The 24,424-nt window shown below is 33.7% G+C and overlaps 1 protein-coding gene and 2 pseudogenes across 1 annotated transcript; 1 reads left to right on the forward strand and 2 right to left on the reverse strand.

Annotated features, from left to right (window-relative positions):
• Nucleotides 1-424: 424 nt before the first annotated feature.
• LOC120135905 lies at nucleotides 425-11,179 on the forward strand (annotated as a pseudogene).
• Nucleotides 11,180-12,788: 1,609 nt separating this feature from the next.
• Nucleotides 12,789-15,341, reverse strand: LOC120136058 (annotated as a pseudogene).
• Nucleotides 15,342-19,665: 4,324 nt separating this feature from the next.
• LOC120136061 (transmembrane protein 230-like) lies at nucleotides 19,666-21,717 on the reverse strand. The gene is made up of 3 exons (XM_039152178.1): nucleotides 21,584-21,717; nucleotides 20,716-21,041; nucleotides 19,666-19,893 (listed from the first exon to the last, which is right to left on the reverse strand). The coding sequence occupies exons 2-3, from the start codon at nucleotides 20,984-20,986 to the stop codon at nucleotides 19,814-19,816; spliced, it is 351 nt and encodes a 116-aa protein (XP_039008109.1). The 5' UTR covers nucleotides 20,987-21,041; nucleotides 21,584-21,717; the 3' UTR covers nucleotides 19,666-19,813.
• Between the last annotated feature and the right edge of the window lie 2,707 nt (nucleotides 21,718-24,424).

Genomic DNA, 24,424 nt, shown 5'->3' on the forward strand with positions numbered 1-24,424 from the left:
GGAAGCTGAGGAAGTCCTGTTGCGGACCTTTGCTTAATGACGTGAAAGTCTACTTGAGGGACTTTATTGTTCAGATGCTGAGAAGCTGGATGGAGTATTTCCTTGTTAAGAGGGCAAGCAAGGATTTGGTGGACCAATGTTACCTTGAGGATGTCTAGTAAGCAAGTAACTTGGTCATTATTTTTAGAATAATTCAAGCATAAGTACATCGGAGATCATTTGTTCGACAGATGAAACAGGATGCCGAGCTTGTTCCTACAGAGAAGGATGCTTGTGAATGGTTCGTAGAGGGTTACGCCTCGGTTGAAGGAAATGCGATTGTATTGAATCTATCCTCGTTTCAAGAGGTAGTCAATCGTGCCAAAGCTTTGGAAAGAGCTCAGAATGAGATTTTGAAAATTCAAGAGCTCATATAGTCAAAAGAATGGGTGCTTCTTCAAGTTCTATACCATCAAAAAGGGGAAAAGATGCTGGTTCTCGACCTTAAGGAGATCAGATTCAGTGGCATCCTCCGCTAGAGGATCGAATCCGATGAGAGGTAGACAAACTCAGTCAATGGGATCTGGAGCTGGGAGCTAATCAGAGTCAAGTCAGACAATGCCCCATTGTGGAAAGAATCATTCAGGGATATGCAGGAGAATTTCTGGAGCTTGTTTTAAATGTGGGGAGACGGACATTTTGTTCGGGATTATCCTAGAGTAACCGATGATTCTGCACCACTAGAGGTCTATTTTGGTAGGCCAAAGAGAAATATGTAGAGGAAAGAAGAAATCTCAGAATCCTCTGCTCAACAAGAGATACACTCCACGGCTCGAGTGTATATCTCAAGACCAATGAGGATCGGGATGACCCAGAGATTGTAATAGGTACCATTCTATTATTGATAATATGTTATGGTATTGATTGATACGGGGTCTACATATTCATATATTACTAGTAAGTTAGTGAAAGAATTGAACATTCGTTAGAAACTACTAGTAATGAGGTGATAGTGACGAATCCATTAGGGCACAGTGCTCATAAATTTGGTGAGCCGAGGGTGTCCCATACGGTTTCAGGGAATTGAATTCCTGCTAATCTGATGGAATTACCTTTCAACGAATTTGAAGTGATACTGGTAATGGATTGGTTATATCATTATTACGCTAATGTCGATTGTAGATTGAAAATAGTAACGCTGAGAAGTCCAGAAGGGGTAGATGTGGTGGTATTTAGTGAAAGATGGAATCCACTGGCAAATGTAATTTCAGTAATGTCGCGAAAAGTTAATGTTACAGGGATGTCAAGGGTTCATTGCTAATGTATTGGATGTTAGAACCAAGGAGAAAGGGATTGACGAAATTCTTATAGTCAGAGAGTTTTCGGACGTTTTCCTGCAGAGTTATTGGGTTTGCCTCCATATAGAGAAGTGAAATTCCATATTGAAATAATGTCTGGAACTTCACATTGCAATGAAACCATACAGAATGGCTCCAAAGAGGCAAGAATTAAAGATTTACAATAATTGCTGGATAAAGGTTTTATCAGACCGAGTGTCACCATGGGGAGCTCCAGTTTTGTTGTTAAGAAGAAAGATGGTTCAATGCGTCTCTGCATTGACTACAGGCAACTCAATAAAGTAACCATAAAGAACATATCCCTCCCCCGAATCGACGATTTATTTGATCAATTAAAGAAGCTTCAGTGTTCTCAAAAATGATCTACTTTCGGGTTATCATCAAAAGATTCAAGAGAAAGATATTTCAAAAACGGTGTTTAAAACAAGATATGGTCACTATGAGTTTATCGTGATGCCGTTTGAAGTTACGAATGCACCAGATGCTTTCATGATTCTAATGAATAGAATATTTCAACCTTATTTGGATTAGTTTGCGGTGGTGTTTATTGATGATATTTTAATATATTCAAAGTCAGAAGAGGAGCGTAGTTCGCATTTAAAAATTATCTTGCAAATTTTACGACATAAGAAGTTTTATGCAAAATTTTCTAAATGTTAATTCTGGTTGAGTGAAGTAACATTCCTTGGACATGTATTTCTGCAGAAAGAGTTCGAGTGGATCCCCAAAAGATTAAAGCTATTATGGAGTGGAAGGTTCCAAATAATGTATCGGAAGTTAGAAGTTTTCTGGGGTTAGCTGGTTATTATCGAAGGTTTGTCAAAACTTTTCGATCATGCATTGCCCTAACTAAACTGTTGAGAAAGGAAGAAAATTTTCTTGGATTCAGGAATGCCAGGAGAGTTTTGAAAAGTTAAAGAAGATTTTGACAGAATCTCCAGTGTTAGTTCAACCGAGTCTGACAAGAACTTTGTAGTGTATAGTGATGCGTCTCATAATGGCTTGGGATGCGTGTGATGCAAGAAGGCAAGGTGTGGCCTATGCTTCGAGACAATTAAAGCCACATGAGAAGAATTATCCTACACGATCTGAAGATGGCTGCAGTAGTGTTCGCTCTTAAGATCTGGCGTCACTACTTGTATGGGGAAAAGTGCTACTTGTATACGAATCACAAGAGTTTAAAGTATTTGATGACTCAGAAAGAGTTTAATTTAAGACAGAGAAGATGGGTTGAATTTCTTAAGGATTATGATGTCGTGATTATTTCCATCCCGGAAAGGCAAATGTGGTAGCTGATGCTTTGAGTCAAAAGACGTTTGCAACTTTGCGAGCTCTTGCTAGATTATCAGTAAGTGGAGATGGTGCAATATGTACAGAACTGAATATCAAACCATCATGGCTAGATCGAATTAAAGAATTACAAGCTAAAGATGAAAAGTGTTCAAAGAAGATACAACAGATAAAGAATGGAGAATGTACGGATTTTGAGATCAAGTCTGATGAGAACTTGTATGATCAAGAGAGATTAGTAATTTTGGATGATGATGAATTAAAGAATGATTTGGTAATGGAAGCTCATTGTAGTCCATTGACAATGCATCCGGGAGGGAACAAAATGTATATGGATCTCAAGAGTCGATATTGGTGGCCGGGAATGAAGAAAGATATTACAGAGTTTGTATCAAAGTGTTTGACTTGTCAACAGGTCAAAGCTGAGCATCAGGTTCCGTCAACTATTACACCAATTTCGATTCCTCAGTGAAATGGGAGAACGTAACAATGGATTTGTGTCGGGGTTACCTTTAACTCTGAACAAAAGGGATTCAATTTGGGTGATTGTAGATAGATTGACTAAGTCAGCCCATTTTATTCCGGTGCAAACTGATTTCTCCATGGATAAGTATGTTGAGATGTATATCAGAGAGATTATATGTTTGCATGGTATACCTATTTCCATAGATTCTGATCGGGATCCTAGATTCACATCGCGGTTTTGGAAGTCATTACATGGAGCATTGGGAACTCGGTTGAACTTTAGTACAACATTTCATCCTCAGACCGATGGACAATCCGAGCGAACTATCCAAATTCTGGAGGATATGCTTAGAGCTTGCGTAATCGAATTCAAAGGATCGTGGGAAAGGTATTTATCACTTGCTGAATTTGCATACAACAATAGCTATCAGTCATGAAGCTCTTTACGAGAGAAGATGTCGTACGCCCTTGAACTGGTATGAACTTAAGGATCGAGAAGTTATAGGTCCTGAATTGATTCATGATATGGAAAAAAGTTCAAGTAATTCAGAATAATCTGAAAGCTGCAGCTGATAGACAGAAATCATATGCTGATTTAAAAAGGAAAGAGATTGAATTTCAAGTCGGAGATAAAGTGTTCTTGAAAGTGTCTCCGTGGAAGAAAGTATTGAGGTTTGGACATAAAGCAAAGTTGAGTCCTCAGTTCATTGGACCTTACGAGATTACTAAAAGGGTAGGACCAGTAGCATATCAACTAGCCCTGCCATCTGAAATGGAAAGGATACACAATATCTTTCATGTCTCAATGCTTAGCAAATATCGATCTGATCCATCCATATTGTGACTACCGAAGAGATAGAGGTTCGACCAGATTTGACTTATGAAGAAGAACTTGTTCAAATATTAGCTCACGAAGTCAAGCAACTAAGGAACAAGACTATTCAATTGGTTAAAGTCTTGTGGAGAAATCACAAAGTAGAGGAAGCAACATGGGAACGTGAAGAGGACATGAGGATGAAGTACCCCTACCTCTTTGCATAATGAAAATTCGAGGACGATTTTTTTAGGGGGGAAGAGTTGTAACATCCTCAATACCGGGTTAGTGACTAAATTGGAAAGTTTAAGATTTTGGTGATTAAAATAGAATGATGAATAGTATAAAGATATATATATATATATATATATAATATATATATATATATATATATATGATTGTTTATGATTGAATTGAAAAGAAGAAGGAAAAAAGGACAAAAGAGTCATTTGCAAGGAAAATTAGTTAAAGAAAGGATATATGAGTACACATGGGTTGAAAAGGAGAGAACACCACAGGCTTCCAGAGTTCTCTTCTTCTTGTTTTCTTCCTTGTACGTGTAAAGCAAACAAAGGTGAGTTTTCTGATTATTGAGTTTCTTGTTAAATTTAAGATTGAGTTTTGATTATTAGATGATAACTAAGCTTAAGGAAAGATTAGGTTATCTTAAAATCAAAGGATGATGGAGTTAGAAGAGATTAAGATTAGAGGTTCTTGAATGAAATTTTAGAATAGAGTTCATATAATTGGAAGTTAATTTGACTTGTCATCAATCTAGTTAAGACTATTAAGGGTTAGAAGTTGAATTAAATCATGTTGCAAAGTTGGTATAATTCTTGGAATTCACAAGGAGGATAGGATTCTGAGGTTTAAGATGAAATAAATGAGTATAGATTGGTTTAAGTATGTGTACTGGAGTTAAGAATATAAAAGGGGATGAAACAGGAAAGATTTAAGCTGAAATGGATGAGTTTTCGGGTTCAAGATATGAATTCTGGGCAGAGTGCATCGGTGCACATTCAAAGTATACCGATGCATCAAGAGAAAATCCCAGAATTTGTTGAAGGTGCATCGATGCATAAGGAGTGCATCGATGCACTCATTTAAATTAATGAACATCGAATGCCATTAATGCATAAATGCATAAGGAGTGCATCGATGCACTGCTTAAAATACAAACATGAATATATGCACCGATGCATGGGTAGTGCATCGTTACACCCGTCAAGAGATGCATCGTTACATGGTGTAGTGCATCGATGGATACCTTCAATAAGAGATGGAAATAGCTTTCTTTTAGCTTAAGAATTAATAGTTTGAAATATATCAATTCGTATGCTGATAAGTATCAATGTATTACTATGTAGATTTAGAGCGTAATCTTGTTCCAGAACAATCGAAGGATTAGAATCGAATCAAGCAAGGCTAAGGTGAGTGCATTTTATAGTTAAAGTATATAGACAAGACTTGTGATAAGTCTATCTCTGATAGTTGAATTAATGATTCCATACCCTGTATATGCATACATATACTATTAATAGTGATTGTATGCATAATTCATTATATGTTCATATGACATTGAATGAACGAATATCATGCCAGAAAATATAATCCAGGTATGGAAATATTGGAAAGATTATGTGTTTACATGAAAAGTGATGAAAGAGATATGAAATGAGAAACGTATTCATATTAAAGCCCATGTTATATGATACGAGAGCTATAGGTATAGTTGGCATGCCAAGAGTCGAGGATATATTAGTCCTTCAGGATATAGTGGTCTTTCGGGGACATAGTGGTCATTCGGGACGTATCCAGTGGTCCTTCGGGACGTATCCAGTGGTCCTTCGGGACATAGTGGTCCTTAAGGACAAATACTGAACAAATGTTCGGTGCCCCATGAGGGAATTTATTGAGCTGTGGTGACAGCATTAGTGCACAACCTCAATGTACTCAAATACCTTTGTTCTCAATAATGTACATGGGCAATTGAAAGATAAAGTAAGGTGAAAGTGATACAAGAAAATAAGTTTCATCTGTACATGACATTATTGTATCGGTTACAGTGAAATATATACATGCATATTGAAATGTTATGATCAAAGGGTAAGAATTCATATTCATGAATATATAGCTACATGTTTATTTAATGCTTCACTAAGTCTATGACTTAACGTGTAAGTGATTTACACGTAGGTACCAGGAAACAAGAAGAGCAGTACTAGAAGTGGCAAGAATAACATCACTACTAAATGATCAGATCAGAAGTAATTGGCAAAGTAGGTATTTTGGGTTGTGTATTATAAACACCCCAATTTAGGGGCTAAAATTAAGAAATTATAAAGTGGTGGATTTAATTTGGTATTTTGAAAGAAATAGTGGGTTAAATTGCAAAATTTTAAAGTTGGCAGACCGTTTTATGAAGTGCAGGAAGTTCAGTGGCTAAACTCTTGGTTTAACCATTTTTAATTATAAACCCTCAATTTCCCGTATGTTTCTGGAAATTTTTCCAGTTTTCCCTCTCCCGTCAACCCCTCTTTCAACTCCGATCTACTCGTAGTTCGACCTCCGATCGACATGCCGAAACCACCATCGTGTTCGTTGTTGAGTGAGGAACAAAACCCCTCAAAGCTTTTGTCGTGATTCGTCGTCGTTCGTCGTTAATTTCAGTCGGAAGTATCGTCGGTAATAACTCAATTTCAATTGGTTTTTCGTCGATTCACGACGATCCAAGCATCCGTTTACAACACCTCCCGCACCATCGTGTTCCTTGCATCGTTCCGAGTCTGTCGGTGTCATTCTTGATCTCCGTCGACGGCGGCGCGTGAGGAGGTTAAGCGGTCAAAGTTTCCAATTTGTTGAATTCGAGCTCTTCGCCGTTCAAAATTGTGAACCGAGCTTTGTAAGTATCTCGAAATCGCTCAAAATAATTTTTAGAAATTTTTCCAGGAATTTAGCACTGTTCACGCGCCCCCACGCGCCGCTACTGTGTGTGGGAAAGGAAAAAGTGACCGGTTTGACCGGTTTTGGAACTGTTTTGACCGGTCACAACCCGACCCGTTGACCGTTGACCGTTGACCGGCGTTGACCACTGTTGACCAAAACTTTGACAGGCTTTGACCGGTCATTAAACGACCTTTGACTTTGACCGAGTATACCTATTCTGATATTTTTCGACGTTCCAAATCCGATTCCGCATTCTGTTTTTCGAAATTCAGACCCGAAGGTCTCGATATTGGTAGTCAAACCCGTTGACTTTGATTTTGACCGAAAATTCCAAATTTCTGAAAAGTCATATTTTATGCTTTCGACGTCTTGAATCCGAATCCGAAGTCCGTTTCGCCAAATTCGAAACCAGTAAGCTGTTTTTTACTAATTTATCACCCGATTCGATCCATTTATCGTAATTAAGCTCCGTTTTTTATATAATTTTTGTTGATATGTATCTAAAGAATTATTGGAAGTTGAATTCAAGATCGAGGGGGTTCAAATGGAATTTACTGGTCGATCAGTATTGTACAGAAATCGAGGTAATACTTTACTACCTCTTTATGTTTTATAGAACATGTTGGTATTGGTAAATGCATGAATGAAAATGTTTGGTCTCATATGTGTAATTAATGAAGATCTACACTAGATACGATTACGGTAGAAAGTAGGTAACTGAATATGGCTCAGATGACTATTATAAGAAATTGAAGGACAATTGGAATTAAATTACAAGTTCTGGAATTAAGTGATAAAAGAATAAGCCATAGATATGTAGATTATAATTTATCTCATTAAAGGTACTTAGATGATAAATTATGAGAATTTTTCGATTAGGTAAAATTATGAAATTACCCTTATATTGGAAAATGACAAGAATTATCCCTGGAAGTGGATTAATAAATCTGAAAAGAATTAATGATCTGCTAAAACTATTGATGTGCATAAGAAATGTTAGTTTTACTTGGAAATTATGGATAACCAGTTTTTAACCCCAAGAAGGTTTTTGCTAGATGCTAGAAGTCTTTTAAGGAATCATTTCAAGATCAAAGAATGTTCGAGGAAGCAATTAATCATAGGATCTTTATATTATATTATTTTCGTTAAGAGCTAATATCGAAATTATCTGGTTAAGAAATTACGAAAATACCCTTGAGAGGTAAAATAGTCAGAGTTGACCCTGAAGGAGAAAGTACTTTGAGGATTTGTACTTAACTTGATTAAGTACAAATTTGATTATTAAGATCCTGTCTTTGTAAAAAAAAATCAAGATTTTTCGTTTGTAAAATCCGAGAAGGCACTTGACCCAAAAATATCCGAGTTATGAGTAAATACCTAAAGAACAATTTATCAGAGGGTGCTCTTTTATCAGAATTGTTCGAAAGGACTGGAATAAATGATAAATTGGAATTAAATAATAAGACCATATGGAGGGAAAATATTGAAATACTGTAAATCTATAAAATGGCCAAAATACCCCTGTCATGGAAATGACCCAAGAATATCACCAAGCTCAGGAATGATTGGATATCCTCGAGCTCTGAAATGAATGGAATAAAACTGAGCATCAAAATGACCAAAATACCCTTATGGCCTATATTAAGTAAATATCTTGGATTAATTAAGGAATCCAAATAAGCATAGGTGTTGGACTACCTTTAGAAGTTATGGAACAGAGCTTAAGTGAGTTCATCAATCTTAATGATATGTCAGTACCTGAAAGGCATAGATGTTACTTGAATGTTTGTTCGCCTTCTCAAGTTTGGTTCGATGATAATTTTGGAAGTACTCAGCCCATCCCAACTCTATATCGCCTTCGGTACTAAGAAATATATATATTCATTAGAAAAATAAACCTCGAAGACCAAATTGAATTGAACAGAAGTACAATATGTATACGAATTTCAGAAACATCTGGATTACCCTAGAAAAACCCCGAAGTATCTGAAATAGATTTGAATGCTAAATGAACTAAGTAACCTCAAAATCTGAGGATTAAGTAAGAGATTGGAATAAGTTTGGAAACTCGGATGAACTTATATGATGTATCATCCCTATGGATTATGAACCATAAATCAAGTACGTCAGCATTTCCTGGTATAGTTGAAACATGGAAATGAAATAAAGACCATGAGAATATTTGTTTGTCTCCTTAAGATTTATTCAGTGATGACTTAGAAGATGATCTGTGCATAAGAATATTTGGTATTTAAAGAGTAAATACCCTGGAAGGTTAATGAATTGACAAGTTGGTAAGTATTGGTTCTGGGAGCTATTTATCTGGAGTTGTTCGTTAATCGGATTAATCGTCATAGATTGTAAAGATTCTGAATACCTTCAAATTTCGTAGAGATTCAGAAAAGTGTTCGAATAAGATAATCCCGATAAATCATATCCTGAATAACTGATGATTCTGTCAGTTAATGAACTTTTCAAATAGTTTTCCTAACTTCCGACATTCTATCGGTAAACTGAAGATTTGTGTCTCTCTACCCGATAAGATTATCCAATATCTCTGAATAATATCTGTAAACTCTGGTGTGTTCCCTAATCATATAAATATTTTATCTGATTTCCGACTTGAATTCTGTTCTGATATATGACCTGAATTCTGTTCTGATTTCTGATCTGGATTCTGTTCTGATTTCTGATCTAGATTCTGTTCTGATATCTGTTTTGATTTTTGATATCTACTTTTAATGACGGAAAAATGTTTTAATTGGGGGGTATTGTTGAAGAAAGTATTTCAGCAGGTTCCTTGGCTTTGTGCTCAGGGCCTTATATGATGTGTTGGGTTGGGTGTATGGTTTTGGGGAACCTACATATTCTGATGTGATGGGATGGGGGTATATATATATATATATGTTTTAAAAGATCTGTATCTTTTTACTGGTTTTACGGGAACACACTAGATAACCTATTCTGATCTCCTGAACTTAGTCATCCGAAATATTTGTCTGAACTGAAAGCTCATTGTCCGTTACCATCTGAAATATCAGTAGGATCTATGCTCAACATAAAAATCTGTAAATGTTCGGAATTAATAAGGATATGTATGTTTATCTGTATCTGCAGGTTCTTCAGCATCATCTGATAGTTCTATATTACTGAGATTTTCGAAGCTCACTCTATTACTCACATTTTCAGGTTAAAAGAATTATACCAGTGCATCTATCGACTTCAGTAAGGGAGTTCTTCCGACGTTGTTGCAGAGTATGGTACATGTGATTAGGGGGCATGTAATTGTATTTTGATTTATATACGAGTCTGGAAATCTATTTTATTTTTAAATAGCGACAACTGATTTTATTAGTTTACATGTATTGATAAAAAAAGTTTTAAATTTTCCGTTATTTTTACAGTGGGTCGCTCCGGTGGCCCAAATGTGACACCCCGAATCAGATCTGGTTACCCGCATCGGTCTGGGGGGTTACATGTATAGAGCGTTGACATGTAATAAGTTGTTAATTATGAATGCTCTAGTCGATTTTGTATTTCGTAATATCTTGTATGTAAATTAACGCATTTTGTTTTAATGAAAGTTTAAAATTTCCTTGTTTTTCTTTAAGTGGCAAAGTTTGAAAAGTCAATGTGACACCTCGGACTCATATTGGGGTCAGATTCGGGTTAGGGGTGTTACAAAGAATTAGTCCTCTTGAACTTTGATCCAATTCATTAATTTTAGTTTTCAATTGCAAATGTATAGGTAAAACTGTTTACAAGGACCATCAGGAGTTTCTAAGAAGAAATTTCTCATCGGCTTCCTTGTTACCCTCAAAGCTTCTTCCCTTTACTCCATTTTGCTTTCCCTTATGCAACTTTCTTTTCAAAAAGTTTTGAAGAAGGAAACATTTTCTGTTGTTTTGGAAATGCAAATCTATACATCCGTCGTTGCTAGTTGTGTATCGGTCGTGGGTCTCTTTGTGAGTGGGGAATGGAAGACTTTTTAGCACGAGATGCAGGGCTTCAACGCTGGAAGAGTTTCTTACGTGCTGACATTGGTTTGGACTGCTATAACTTGGCAAATATGTGCTGTTGGTGTTGTAGGCTTGATTTTCTCGTCACGTCTCTCTTCTCCAATGTAATCAGTACTATGTCGTTGGCTGTTACTCCACTAGCTGCTCTGGTAGTTTTTCATGACAAAATGAACAGAGTGAAGGTAATTGCTATGTTTTTTACACTCTGTGGTTTTGCCTCTTATATTTACCAAAATTATCTTGATGACACTATGGCAAGGAGGCTTCAAACCGATGTTCAGGAAAGCTATGATAATTCTTCATGCTAATAATCTTTGTGCAAATATATTTGGTACCAATGTAAAGAACCTACTGCCATGGTTAGTCTGATTTTGATATTCTGTGAAACATTTCCCATTTAAAAATTGTAGCAACGACATTTATTTATATACATATATATATATGAAGTTTGCTTTTGTTGTTGTTGTTGTTGTTATGAATTGACTGCAGATTTTAGTTTTGATTTTGTAATCAGATGAACAAGAGTTGTACTGTTAATGGTCCACGGTGCTTTTGTTTGTAATGTAAAATGATAATAAAACATTAAGCACTATTTGAGAATCTAGAATATGTTATGTGATAAATCTAGACTTTGTATCAGTGAGAGATCTAAAATATTAATTAAAATTAAAATAACACATGATATATTTAAATACTCAAATAATATTATCAACAAATAGAATTTTTATATAAATAATTTTTATATAAATATTTAGAATTTCACTTGTTAAAAAACAAATATAGAATAAGTACAATTTGGTAAAATACACATTCAGTAATCTTTTATTCCTTTAACCAAACACTGTAATCTTATATTCCTTCCAAACCAACCAAACACTGTAATCTTATATTCTTGCCAAACCAACCAAACACTACAATGTAACATTCCCAGTAATCCTATTTTCTGGTAATCTTTTATTCCCACTGGTAATCTTACATTCCGTGAACCAAACGTACCCTAAGGGTAAATTGTAGCACCGATTAAGTTATTTAGTGATTAAAGGAAGATTGTTATTTAAAATAATTGAGCATCAAAGACCGTAAAAGAGTTTGAATTTATATATTAAATAATTGAGAACTTTTAAAACATATATTATCTTGTAATCATCTTAGATTAATAAAAAAATTCTAAATTGTGAATTAAATAATATACTATAATTTAATCAATTTTAACTTATACTTTTTTAAAATTTATTTTTTTAGTCATAAAAGAAATTATAAATGGACTAAAATTGCTAAATTTAGAGTATAAAATAAGTATACAAGTTATGCATTGTACAAGAATTGTAGCAAAATTAGATCAAGGCTCAAATTTAAAATTTTAAAAATCACATTGATTAAAATTTATCTAATTAGAGTATAAGGATTAAATTTATAATTATATATATAAGGACTAATAACATAATTTGACAAAAAATTAAACCCTTTTTGTTCAAACTTCAAGCAATATATGAATTTATTTTGCGGGTGAAACAATATATAATTTTTTTTTTACTTTTTTGTTCGGAAATACAAATTTTTTAAATGTTTAAAATCAAATGTAATTATTACAACGAATATTTAGAAAAGGTTTGGTAAAGAAAATATCATTAAGAAGGGATTTGGTATCAGATGCCTATAGAATATAATATATGCCATTTATACATTATTTAACGAAAATGTTTTTAAAAGTATTTTCAAGAATCTTAAATGTATATTAAAATTATCTATAATATAATTTTCAAAGAAATTATCTATTAATATCAATGCATAGAAAATAATTAATGAAGATATCAATATTAGTATATTAGTTTAATATAATAATTTTGTAAATAAAGATATGTTTTTTTATATATTTTATAATTGTTACTACTAAAATAAAAAGAGGAATACAGCCTTGTGATTTTAAATGACCCGGAGCTGTTCAAGGAATTTAGCACAAAGATCGAAGAAGAGAAACTGTGGCCCCTGAACCCTCTGAAGATCCAGCAGATACTTCTCCTCCCGAGTTTTGTAAAGCTGCCACATCCGTAGCACACGGCAAACACAATGTAAGCACTCGGTAAACTACGACAAAGCAGAACCATCATATTATTCTCAATGGTTACGCATTACCTGCACTTCAAACTTTACAACATTCCCTTCATCAAGATCGGGAAGCCACCTACACTTCATGTTATAATGCCCTATATTCTTCCAACGCACACTCATTTTATGCAGTGCTTTCAGAACTTCCATCATGATTACCCAAGGACGGGCTCCAGACTGTAAAAAATTAAGAAACACTCCCATCACAAGCATTGGTGCATACTTAAAGTATCAACCACATTTTTTTATATCTAATCACCAATGTAACTACTATCAATAGAAAATCGAAAACTAAACCTCGAGTCCGAGTGCCCATTTCTTCTCAGGGCTTCTTAAACCCATTCCTTCATATGTAGTGTATCCAAAAAGGCGGTGTCCAATGGCTGGAACAACTGTAGGTTCCATTGGATGGAGGCCGTTGAAGTCATATTCCTATAAATGGATTCAGAAAACCAATAAGAATTCCAACTCTGTTAGTAGAAAAAAAAGTGCAAATAGAAAAACACCGTAGTTTCTTGAAACTCAGCTCCAAGATAGCCCCTGGAGATTTGGAGGCAATTGTACTTGTCCAATAGTAAGTAGTAAGCAACAGTTCCCTGGAACAAAATGAAATAAGAAAAATTCCCAGATCGATGAAGCCAGAAAAAATAATGGGAGTTTGAGAAGTTCAAACCTCATTTTGAACTCTGTTGCGAAGAGATTCAACCAAATGGTTCCTTTCAAATCCCAGACTAACCACTTCCTGAAGGATAACCTCATCAATCTGAAATAATGTTTCGATCAGTAACAAACATGGCATTAACAAGTGCTACAATACCATGTTTACAACTGGTATGGACCTTTTTAGTTATTTGTGTTGTATCCGGTGGGGGAACTGCTAAATATCTTGGAAGATGTGCTTGAAACCATGGGTGCTGGCGGATCTCAGGAATGGTCATTCTCCTCATAGGGTCGACTAAGAGCATACCCGAGATCAAATCTCTAGCACCGGCTGATAAATAACTTGGAATAATGAATATTCCTCTCTGCAGGACAAAAAATGCAAATTATAACTAGGCACCCTCAGGATTTAAGCAGGTAGGAAACAGGGTCGAAAGAGAAACAAGAAGGAGAAAAGAGAAGATCAGATGAGCAGATAAATACACAATCAAAGAAAATGAAAATTAGATATCACTTGCCTTTATTTTCCTGAACAGGATGGAAAAGTTTCCATCATCAAAAGGAAGCCTGCCACAGAGAAGAGCATACAGTATAACACCACAGCTCCATACATCCACTTCAGGCCCAGCATATAGTTCACCAGAAATAATCTACAACAAAAGAGATCACACACAAAAAAAATGCCATCATAACATACAAGAACTCGACAGATGATTTTTCAATTCACAAACTCCTACCTCAGGGGCAGCGTAGTTTGGGCTGCCGCAACTTGTTCTGAGGAAATGACCATCTCTCATTATGTTGCTGAACCCGAAATCGGCGATCTTCACAACATTACATTTGGAATTGAGAAGTATATTTTCGGGCTTAAGGTCTCGATGAACCACCATATTTCTGTGGCAGTACTCCACCCCAGAAACTATCTGCTGAAAGATGTGGCGAGCCTCGTCCTCCTCCAGCTTTTTTCCCTGCAATATACGTAGAGTTCTCCGGATTCGGCATATTCCATAACCATAAAAATGTCCATTGTCGTCTCGATGACCTCGTAGACTCGTGTGATGTGAGGGTGCATCAACAATCTCACGATTTTAATCTCTCTTCCAACTGCACCAAATAAATATATAATCATTATATCTTAACTATGATTTATAATTAAGGTATGTATCTCATTTCATATTTTACTTAACTAAATTGAGCGAAAAAATTGCAAATTCACGTTTTCAAACATAACACTAAAGCAAACTTCAAAAATTGATTCAGAAAAAATATAAATCACGCGAGCAAACCAACTAATAAATAGTAAACACAAAAAAGGCGCGAACATACATTCATTCACATTTTTTTTAATATATATATACCTTTTTCCTCTATCGCCTTCCTCCTAATTTCTCTGCGATTAAGAATCTTAATAGCAACTGTATGACCAGTCAATACATGTTCAGCAATTTTAACCTTTCCAAACGCACCGATTCCGATCGTTCTTCCAAGCTTGTAATTAGGTAATAGTACACCATCACTTCCTCCCGATCCATCCATTTTTTTTATTCCTTAAATCCGAAACAAAAAAATCAGAACAAAAATCAAAATCAATCAAATTAAAGCGGCTACAAATTGTGAAAAGTAAGCGTAAAACCCACTTGATTGGATCGGAACTGCCTCGTCTTTGGTTGTTTTTTTTATAGAATTCGATCGGAGAAGACGGACGAGCAAAGATTCTGAGCTTTAAAGATTGTGTTCGAAACGGGATTTTCTTGGATTTAAAAAAAATGTTTTCAGTGTTTATAAGCAAGAAACGAATGAAAGACAAGTGAAAGAATATCTACATAGTTTGTTTTATTTTTAAAAAGTCTCATAACAGTAAATAGGATCAAGTACAACAAAATTAAGGGTAAAGTATAGTAATGGTCACTGAACTTTTCTAAAGATTGCATTTAGGTCCCTCAACTTTCAAAACTTATAATACAGTCCTCCAACATTTAGTCCTTTTGCAATATGGTTCCCGACATAACCGGCCGTTTGACGTCGTATGCACTATGGTCACTGAACTTTTCAGACGCTTGCATTTAGGTCCTCCAATTTTAAAACTTGTAACATAATCATCAATTTTATTCTAAACCCCAAATTTCTTTTCGATCTCGAATTTCCTTTTTCGCTTCTCTCTTCTCATTTCCAATGTAACATTTCAGTCGGCGATGCATGGGAAATTCTAATCTAACTTTGAATTCTGTGGAGGCGTTGACTTGAATAAGGGTCCATTGAGAGAAGACCCAACCAAGGGACTATCGAGACCATCAATGATTCAAGGTGTAATGTTATATACATGTCATTTCAGGTGAAGCATAGATGTTCGATGAAATGCTTGTGAGAAAAAAATGGGATTAGAAATGTAGTGTTGACAAATACTACTAAGATGAACTAAGTATCATTGTTGAAAGTCACCAACAAAGCTGGAATTATTTTGTATAAATGACATATAATAATTTCTTTGTTTAATCCTTGTGGTTAAAGATTTTCCAGCAGATGATAAAATATAATGAAGTCCCAAACAACTCCTTCGCCTCTCAGTCTCTTTCGCTCACATGTACTCTCGTTTGATTTTTGTTCTCCAGTTTTCCGCCATGTAAAATTATAAACCGAAGTAGTGCTCTGTCTTTCATCTTTTTATTTACAAATAAAAAATGGAGGAAGAATTCCTGGAACGCAACACCGATTACATTTATTTCTTAGCCTCTCTCCTCACTTGTAAGGAGGTATTTATTTTCTCTTTTGGGCTATCAGGAAGTAAGCTTTTCCTCTATCGCACTTTCCCATTTTCAGCTCGCATTGTGTGTTTTTTGTTGAAATTTTTATGTTTCTGGAACTGCATGTCAATGATATGGATATTCAGTGTTAGTTTTGAACCAAAACCATCAAATTTTATTTCTTTCTTCTTAATCAAAACCTTTAGTACTCTTTATGAAAGATATGTAGTCTATCAGAATATAAGTGAAAGAGGGTCCTAGGCTATTTTTTTTTATCTTTTTGTTTTGTTTTTCTTTAAATCAGGGAATTGGTTGTGAGTATCAACATAGTGAAATCGCCAGGCTCAATCCGAGAGACTACTGGTACTAGTTTTTTGGGAATTTTATTGATCCGACTTGTGGTTTTCGGCGTCATGTGAGCTCGTATTCTTTTTAATAAGTTTTAAAAGTTGATTATGAGACTGATATGTCGTGAACGAATTGAATTTTTTTTACATGTTTTGGAAATTTTACAGTTGAATCTGTATTGAATTATAGCTTTAGAAGACAATTCTATATGTATGCAACTCGAAAGGCATAATGACAGAGTATTATATTTGGAGCAGCTACTTGATATGTTGCCTGGTCATTGCACATTTGCACCTTCATTTCTGGCATATATATGTTTGTTGCAGTGTTCTCTATGTTTTACAGTGTCTTTTATTTCTGACATGCCATGAATTTTCAAGAATTATGGGGTCTTATGATTTTAGTTTCACTATCTGCTTTAGAGTCTCATCATGTTTGGCTATTGAGGAACATTAAACATGGAGCATTAGAAGCAATTATATGTTAAAAGGGTAGGCCATTAATGCATTTGCAACTGGTAATGTTGTATTTGACATCTAATGTCTATCTTAAACAACCCATTTGTCGCCTTAGCTTTTGGAGTGACTATGACTGAACCTCTTTCCTTTTATTTATTAAGTCATCCTTTTGAATAAGTTATTAATTGATATTCTTGGTTTATTTTAGTTATTGCTTGGTTGTATGTAGTCCTATGAATTAAAACTCTTTACTATTTTCGCAGCCATTAGATGTGCATGCTCAAGTTCCATCCAAACCTATTGGATTGTCATACCAAAGTGCGACAGCTACGAACAAGACAAATTGGCCTTGTTACTTTTACTTCAACGGTTTATGCAATAACCGTGATAGGTGTACTTTTCATGTTCAAAGTGCGGCAAACGTTGGATGTGCATGCAATAAACCTCAAATTTATATTAAAGTAAACACTGTCAAATAGCAAATTCATATTCAAAATTCCAAAATATTTTAATTATATTCTAAACCCCAAATTCCAAAACACTTTAATTATATTCTAAACCTTAAATTGAACTATTTTAGAATTTAAGGTTTAAAATATAATTGAATTATTTTAGAATTTAGGGTTTAGAATGAAATTGAGGACTTTATTGCAAGTTTTAAAAGTTGAGGGACCTAAATGCAAGCTCTTAAAAAGTTCAGTGACCATATTGCAAACGATGTTAAACGGTCTGTTACGTCGGGGACCATATTGTAAACGAACTAAATGTTAGAGGATTATATTACAAGTTTTAAAAGTTGAGGGACCTAAATGCAAGCTTTAGAAAGTTCAGTGATCGTTACTATACTTTACCCTAAAATTAACTATAGTTTTTATTGTTATTAATATGGGGTAAATATATAATAATATATTGTTCAAAGATAACTCTCAACCCCAGGCATTCCAAGTGCTCGAACCGACGTTGAATGCTCATACTCCTGACATTCCTAGTACTCAAACCCGAGATCTCAAGAAATAACAACAATTTCTTTACTACTGAAGTCAATAAGATTCATAAAATATTAATAGAATTATGATGCAACAGTTTAGTGTTGACGTAAAATTTTAGTTTATATACAAATGTTTCATTAAACTTTAATATACTTAAATTTTAGACATTAAATTTTAATTTGTATATAAATTTAGTTATTATTAATCAAATTTCGTTGTTGTCGATTAATCATTATTATTTATTCTAAGATTGGTATCAAATATTCAGATTTTACTTCTCTCTCTTCTTTCTAAATTAAATTAAATCCACTCAAAACCGATAAAAAATATATTTAAAGAGTTAAGACTCTAATGCTCTAGTTCTAGTTTGAACACTTTTTTCGGATTTGAAGTGTTTGTTTAAACATCTAAGCGGTGAAAAGCATTCTTACAAGAAAATAAATAACACGCCTTGAAACTAAACCTCATTGGTTGATTATCGGAGGAGATCGAAGTATTAGAGTATTGAACATTTAGATGAATTTTCTATCGTTTTTGAAAGGATTTCATGAAAAATCAATTTGATGAGAAAAAAAGGTGTAATACAAACATTTCAATATTGATTTTGTTGTGAATTTTCTATCGTTTTTGAAAGTATTAGAGTATTGAACGGTCATATTTATGAGAGAACCTATATTCTTATAAAATACTATTTCTTACATTTTTTATCTTTTAGTTGTATGTCCAAGCAGAAAACATTAAAAAGGATGTGGCATTGACGTGGTTTCAATTTGGATGATGTGACATCGATGCGACAATTGTTAGTTTCTTTCGCCTGGATGATACATAAATTTAAATGGGTAATCTACATATTTAGTCACCAACTATTCATGCTGGTTTGTTTTGGTCACTTAATTATTTCCTTTAAAATCATACTTAAAATTACGTTTTTATTCTATTTTGATCATCCATCGTTAAAAAATAAATCAAAAAACTAACATGATATTTTTTTTCAATAATGACATGATAAATTTCTCTCCAAGCGAAATGAATGTTAAGAAAAATTTTACATGAATTTAGGGATGAAAAAATTATTCGGATTTGACAAGTTTCGACTTAATTTGATCTTATAAAGATTGAGTATTTTAAAAATTGAGTTCATGTGGGTTTAGAAAAGGATAAAGTGAGGATCGACCAGCTTCAAATTTAGAGTAAAAAAATTCTTAATCCAGTCTAAATATATAATTATGGAAATGCCATTATTGTTTAAAATGTTACAAAATTACCACTATATATTACGGTTTCATTCATCGCTTCTCATTACATTTTCATTTATCATCTGCTCATCTTTCTCTCCTAATCTCTCATTTTTCCCCCTTCCGGCTTCAATGGCTTCATGAATTTCGTTAATTATTGAATAAACAGAAACCAATGCAGGCCGGATTCAGGTGTTGATATTTAATTTTTGAGTCGGGGTCGGGACGGCTAAAAGTTCACTCCCTCCCCGTTGCCATTCCTACCTGGTTTTGCTTTAAGTGACAAGTCGATTGCATTCAAAATTAAAGAATTTATAGCATTGTAAGGTTGCTTTAAACAGGTTCTAACTATAATGTAACACAGTTCAGGGAGGGGATGAATAAACTGGACGAACATCACACGTACTAATAATCTGGAATAGAAGCAAAGGTGTATCCTTCACCACCCCTCCAAGAATAATAAGCTATCCGAGTCTCGTAAAAACCTGCAGCATACAAATTCCGATAAAAGAAAAACAGTGTCAGTCAAGCTCTTTCAAAGTTATTCAATAAAAACTTCGCCTGCAATGCCAATGCCATAGATTGTAATCCTCATGCACTATTGCAGGAATGTTTGTTTCGATCGAGGTCGTAATGAAATAAGTAGTGTTGGATCAAATACATATAGAGTTTTCCATCCAAACAAAGGGGTTGATGCCATCTAATGTTACTCGACTCTTCATTTTTACTTTTGAAGTCTTCGGGTTCGACCAGTGTTTGATGCATATCTGGACATCGGTATATGTATATGGTCCTCTAAGTTCATGGAAAAACTTCGGAAAAAATAACAATACCTATGCCAAATACATACCCTTATCCAACAGTCACACCTAAATCTAATAACCTACATGCCATCATCACCCAACACTTCACAAAGCGCAGCAATATGTAAAAGATAGATAATGAAACACTATTGCTCTATGATCTATAAATGGAAGGATCGATACTTATGCTTTAGCAATTTCATAACTCTTATGCTTTAGCATACATGCTAAAACAATGATTTCATAACAAGCTCTATGCTACAGCATTCAACTATTATTCAATGACGATAAACAACTTCCCTCTCCGAGAACCCGGACTAATTTCACCATCATGTGACAAAATTTCATTAACAATATGGTACTACAGAAACAAGTTGAGTATAACTATAAAAAATGTATTAAGTTGTTAAACGAAATCCCTCTTTGAACAGTTAAAAACACTTTCTGTTGAATCAGCCGTGTAACTGGAAGGAAAAAAAAATTTCGGAGGACAAAATCGCATACCTGGAAGGAAAGTAAGAATGCCAAGGATTAAGAGTCCATACGCCTGCGATTGCTCTCCTCCCATATGCCCAGTGAAGATGAAAAATAAAAGAAAAAGAAGCAAGCACCCTAGACAAAGCAGAAAAAGTGCAAGGGCAATGGATTTCCATGGGACTCTATCGAAGGCTTTCGGTGCATAATCAAACCTCGGGTCGTAACGCCTTCCACCATCATAATCATCGTCGTCTTCAACAGCTAAAGGACTGTAACGAACATGACGCCTAGACGACATAATTGTTAAACACTCAACTATCTCATAGGATCCTTTGCAGATAAACCAGATTCTTCTAAACAAAAAAAAAGACACAAATTTACTCATTTTCGATATCAAATAAAAAAGTTGAGAAAGAATCAAATAAATACACCTATAAACACTATTTACAACTAAATGCAACAACGAACAAGAAACTATATTATTGCTTAAAAAGCACATAACCAGATCATCACTGAAAATCCAAATCCAAAGAAACAACTCAACAAGTTTAATAAACATAAAATTTAGCAGTTGATACTAATTAAATCGATAAAAACCACGCTGATTAACATCAAATTTGCAGTTATTTTATATTGATGATTTAGCAGACAAAATAAAATCAATAAACAACCAAATTTTCTCTTTTTTCAGTTTTTCAGCATTAATGAACCTATCTTTCAATTATATATTAAATTGGGTAACCATTAAATACAAGAAAAGATAGAAATTTAAATAACTCAAAAACTAAAATCCCCATATAATTCAACTCTCTAGAAACCTAGTTGCAAAAATATCTCATCGTAAGATTGATAACGAAAAGAAAATATAGAAAAATAACCATAAAAAAGGACTTACAAAGGAGAATAAATGAAATTTGATCGCAAATCTGTACAACGAATGAATCAAGAATCAAACTTGTTGAAACTTCAAAGCAAATGTTCAAGATCGGAAGCGAGATTTTGTTTTACGTGATATGACGAAAATACCCTTCTATGTTATTTTAGATTCGTAAAAGTCCTTCGACAGACATCGTAAAACTATGTAATAGAATCTTTCTCTAATCCCTTTTTCTTTGTTTCATTATAAATTTTATCCCCTATTTTACAAAACTTTCGAAGTTAACCCCTCTACTTTCAGTTTATCAAAATTTAATCCTCATTCTACGAAAACATACCCTAAAATATGTGTGTCATCTCATTATTCTGGACCCTCAATTATATAATATCTCTTTATACTTATTCTCGAAAAGAAAAAGGAAAAGTTGAGCATCAAAATTAAAAAAATAGGTTTGCAATAACATCCCTTGAAAAATAAAATAATGAAATCAAACAAAGTTTGTCCTACTTTAAGGAAAGCTTCTTTTGTCTTGAGAAATCTTAATAAAATTTAAGGGTTGAGACATTGAATTTGAGGAATAAAATAAAAAACTCTGGTTTAGTTGAAGTGTCCTTTTCTTTCGTTTCTGGGAGGTGGAAGGTATCTGGGTAGTTCTATTATACAACAGCTTAATATACAGCTAAGGAAAAGTGCTACCATAAATGTTAATGTATTTTTAATATTTTTGATAAAGCGTTATCTAAAACATTATTTTTCTACCGGAAATGTTAATTTCGCCACCTAATTTCCAGTAAAAAATAATATTTTAGGTAGCGCCCAATATTAGTATTTCTTGTAGAAAAAAATATTTTAAATAGCGCTTTACTTGAAATGTTAAAAAAATATTAATATTTTCGATAACGTCTTTTTTAACTTTATATTAATTGTGCTTAACCTTAGACATCACCAAGGTACCTGGTCAAGTTTTTTAATAACAATAATATATTCCTATATTAACAATTCCCAACATAGATTGGAATTTTTTATATTTCCAAAAAGTTAGTCATCTCAAGTAGCATTTTGTATGGAAGATATCAAAAAGCTTAATAAAGTTGACAAAATCATTTGGGGTGAAAGTGAGGGGCACCAAACCCTAACCTTTCCCCAAGCAATTTATTATTTTTAAAATTTTCATTTAGTATATATAGTTTTATTTTCTTACAATTTAAGCTTATAGTATATTAAAATCTTAATTTTCTTCAATTAGTCGATACTTTATTGATTATGCCCATCTTAAAAATTTATTTGTGTCTACCCGAACAAAATATAAATATTGTCAGTATGTTTATCCACCTTCAAAAATATTTATAGATCTCCCATTGAATCTAAATAGTGATTTCAATGTGAAAAGAATAATACGTTTTCTATTAATGCTTTAGATTCGAACAATATTATTTATAAGATGTGTGTGAATTTTATTTACTATAGAACGAGTTTAGAATGTTTAAAAAAGTATTAATAGGTAGTTTCTTTTTTACATTTGTAATCACTTTTATTCGGAACAATAATAGAATATGAATTTAGGTGTTTTTTTTTTGGAACAATTCTTATTTAAGAGAGGGAAAATGAGAGTTTTATTTCTAATGTATATTGAACCTACAATCTATAAGAGTCGATAAGTGTCAACGAGTTTGTCTAGTTTGAGTCTTTCTGCCCCTTTCCTTCCTTGTGCGACCCAATTGCGGCGACTTTGACAATGGCAAAAAAGTAGTGGGAGAGGTGAAGAATAGGATGTACGACTTGGCTAGTCTTCCTTTCTGGATGGAAGAACTTCGCCTTTCTTCCTCTTCCTGAAATGAAATGGATTAAGACGAATGCTCCCTCTCACATTCCCTCGAACCCGAACGTAATCCTCCTTGCACGCCACTAAACGACGTTATTTAACACTATAGTTCGCCCAATACAAAAATAACATCCCACATCGTTACGCCTTTCGTACGGGTCGGAACTTAACTCCTTAGGAACTTGGGTTTTAAAATCTCAGCAACTTGTAATGCGGTAAGTTAAAGCACTTTAACCAAAGTCTACTTGTTTTTCTTTTTTTTGTTGTTGCAATTATTGTTCTTCAATTGTTAATGTTATTATTATTGTGCGTTAACCGTGGGTGCACGTGAGCCTTCATGCACTCTCATATCATGTGAACATTTCGTTCTTCCGTACTCTGTTCTACATGTTTAAGGGTTAGTCAACTCATTTTATCTTAACTGAATCTGATTTTATATAATTATAGTAATATTTTATATTATTATTTTATAATTTAATAATCAAACTTTGAACAAGTAAATTTATTGTCAGCTGTTTGTAAACAATTATATCTATAAACTTACACATATTGCTTCTTCCTTGATTTTTCATATTTTAGAGGCACGTGATTTCATGTTCTACGCTTTACTTTCATTAAACGACCGAGGTCTATCCAGTTATATTCAAAGACATATATACGGTCTTATGTTAGATGATAAATTTATAATTTAAAAAAATGAACATATAAAATTTTAAGGAAGAGCAAAAACATATTTTAAATAGAAAATAGAAAATTATTTCGAAAATAAAGAATCTCTTAGTTATGAATTGACTAGATATTTTCTTCTATGTAATTATTTTTATTTGAAATCAATTTTAATGATTTATTATTATTTTTAAAAAGTGTTTGTATGAATAAATTGGATTAAGTTTAAATTTAGCTTTTATTTGTAAAAAAAGTTAAAATAAGAAAAGAAGTGAAATATGTGTTGCACTTTAGGAGGGATGACATGAATTTTATGAGTCGAGCATTCTCATTTGGGATTGACAATTGATCCAAAGTAATGTGTGAATATT

Source organism: Hibiscus syriacus, unplaced genomic scaffold (assembly GCF_006381635.1).
Source record: "Hibiscus syriacus cultivar Baekdansim isolate YM2019G1 unplaced genomic scaffold, ASM638163v2 tig00110621_pilon, whole genome shotgun sequence".
Taxonomy (NCBI): Eukaryota; Viridiplantae; Streptophyta; class Magnoliopsida; order Malvales; family Malvaceae; genus Hibiscus; species Hibiscus syriacus.

Bases quoted from the DNA above. Each gene is read 5' to 3' on its own strand.
- LOC120136061 (XM_039152178.1), bottom strand. From the start codon at position 20,986: ATGTCGTCTAGGCGTCATGTTCGTTACAGTCCTTTAGCTGTTGAAGAC. The intron at 19,894-20,715 runs GTATGCGATTTT...TGTATGCTGCAG, and splicing joins CATTCTTACTTTCCTTCCAG to GTTTTTACGAGACTCGGATA.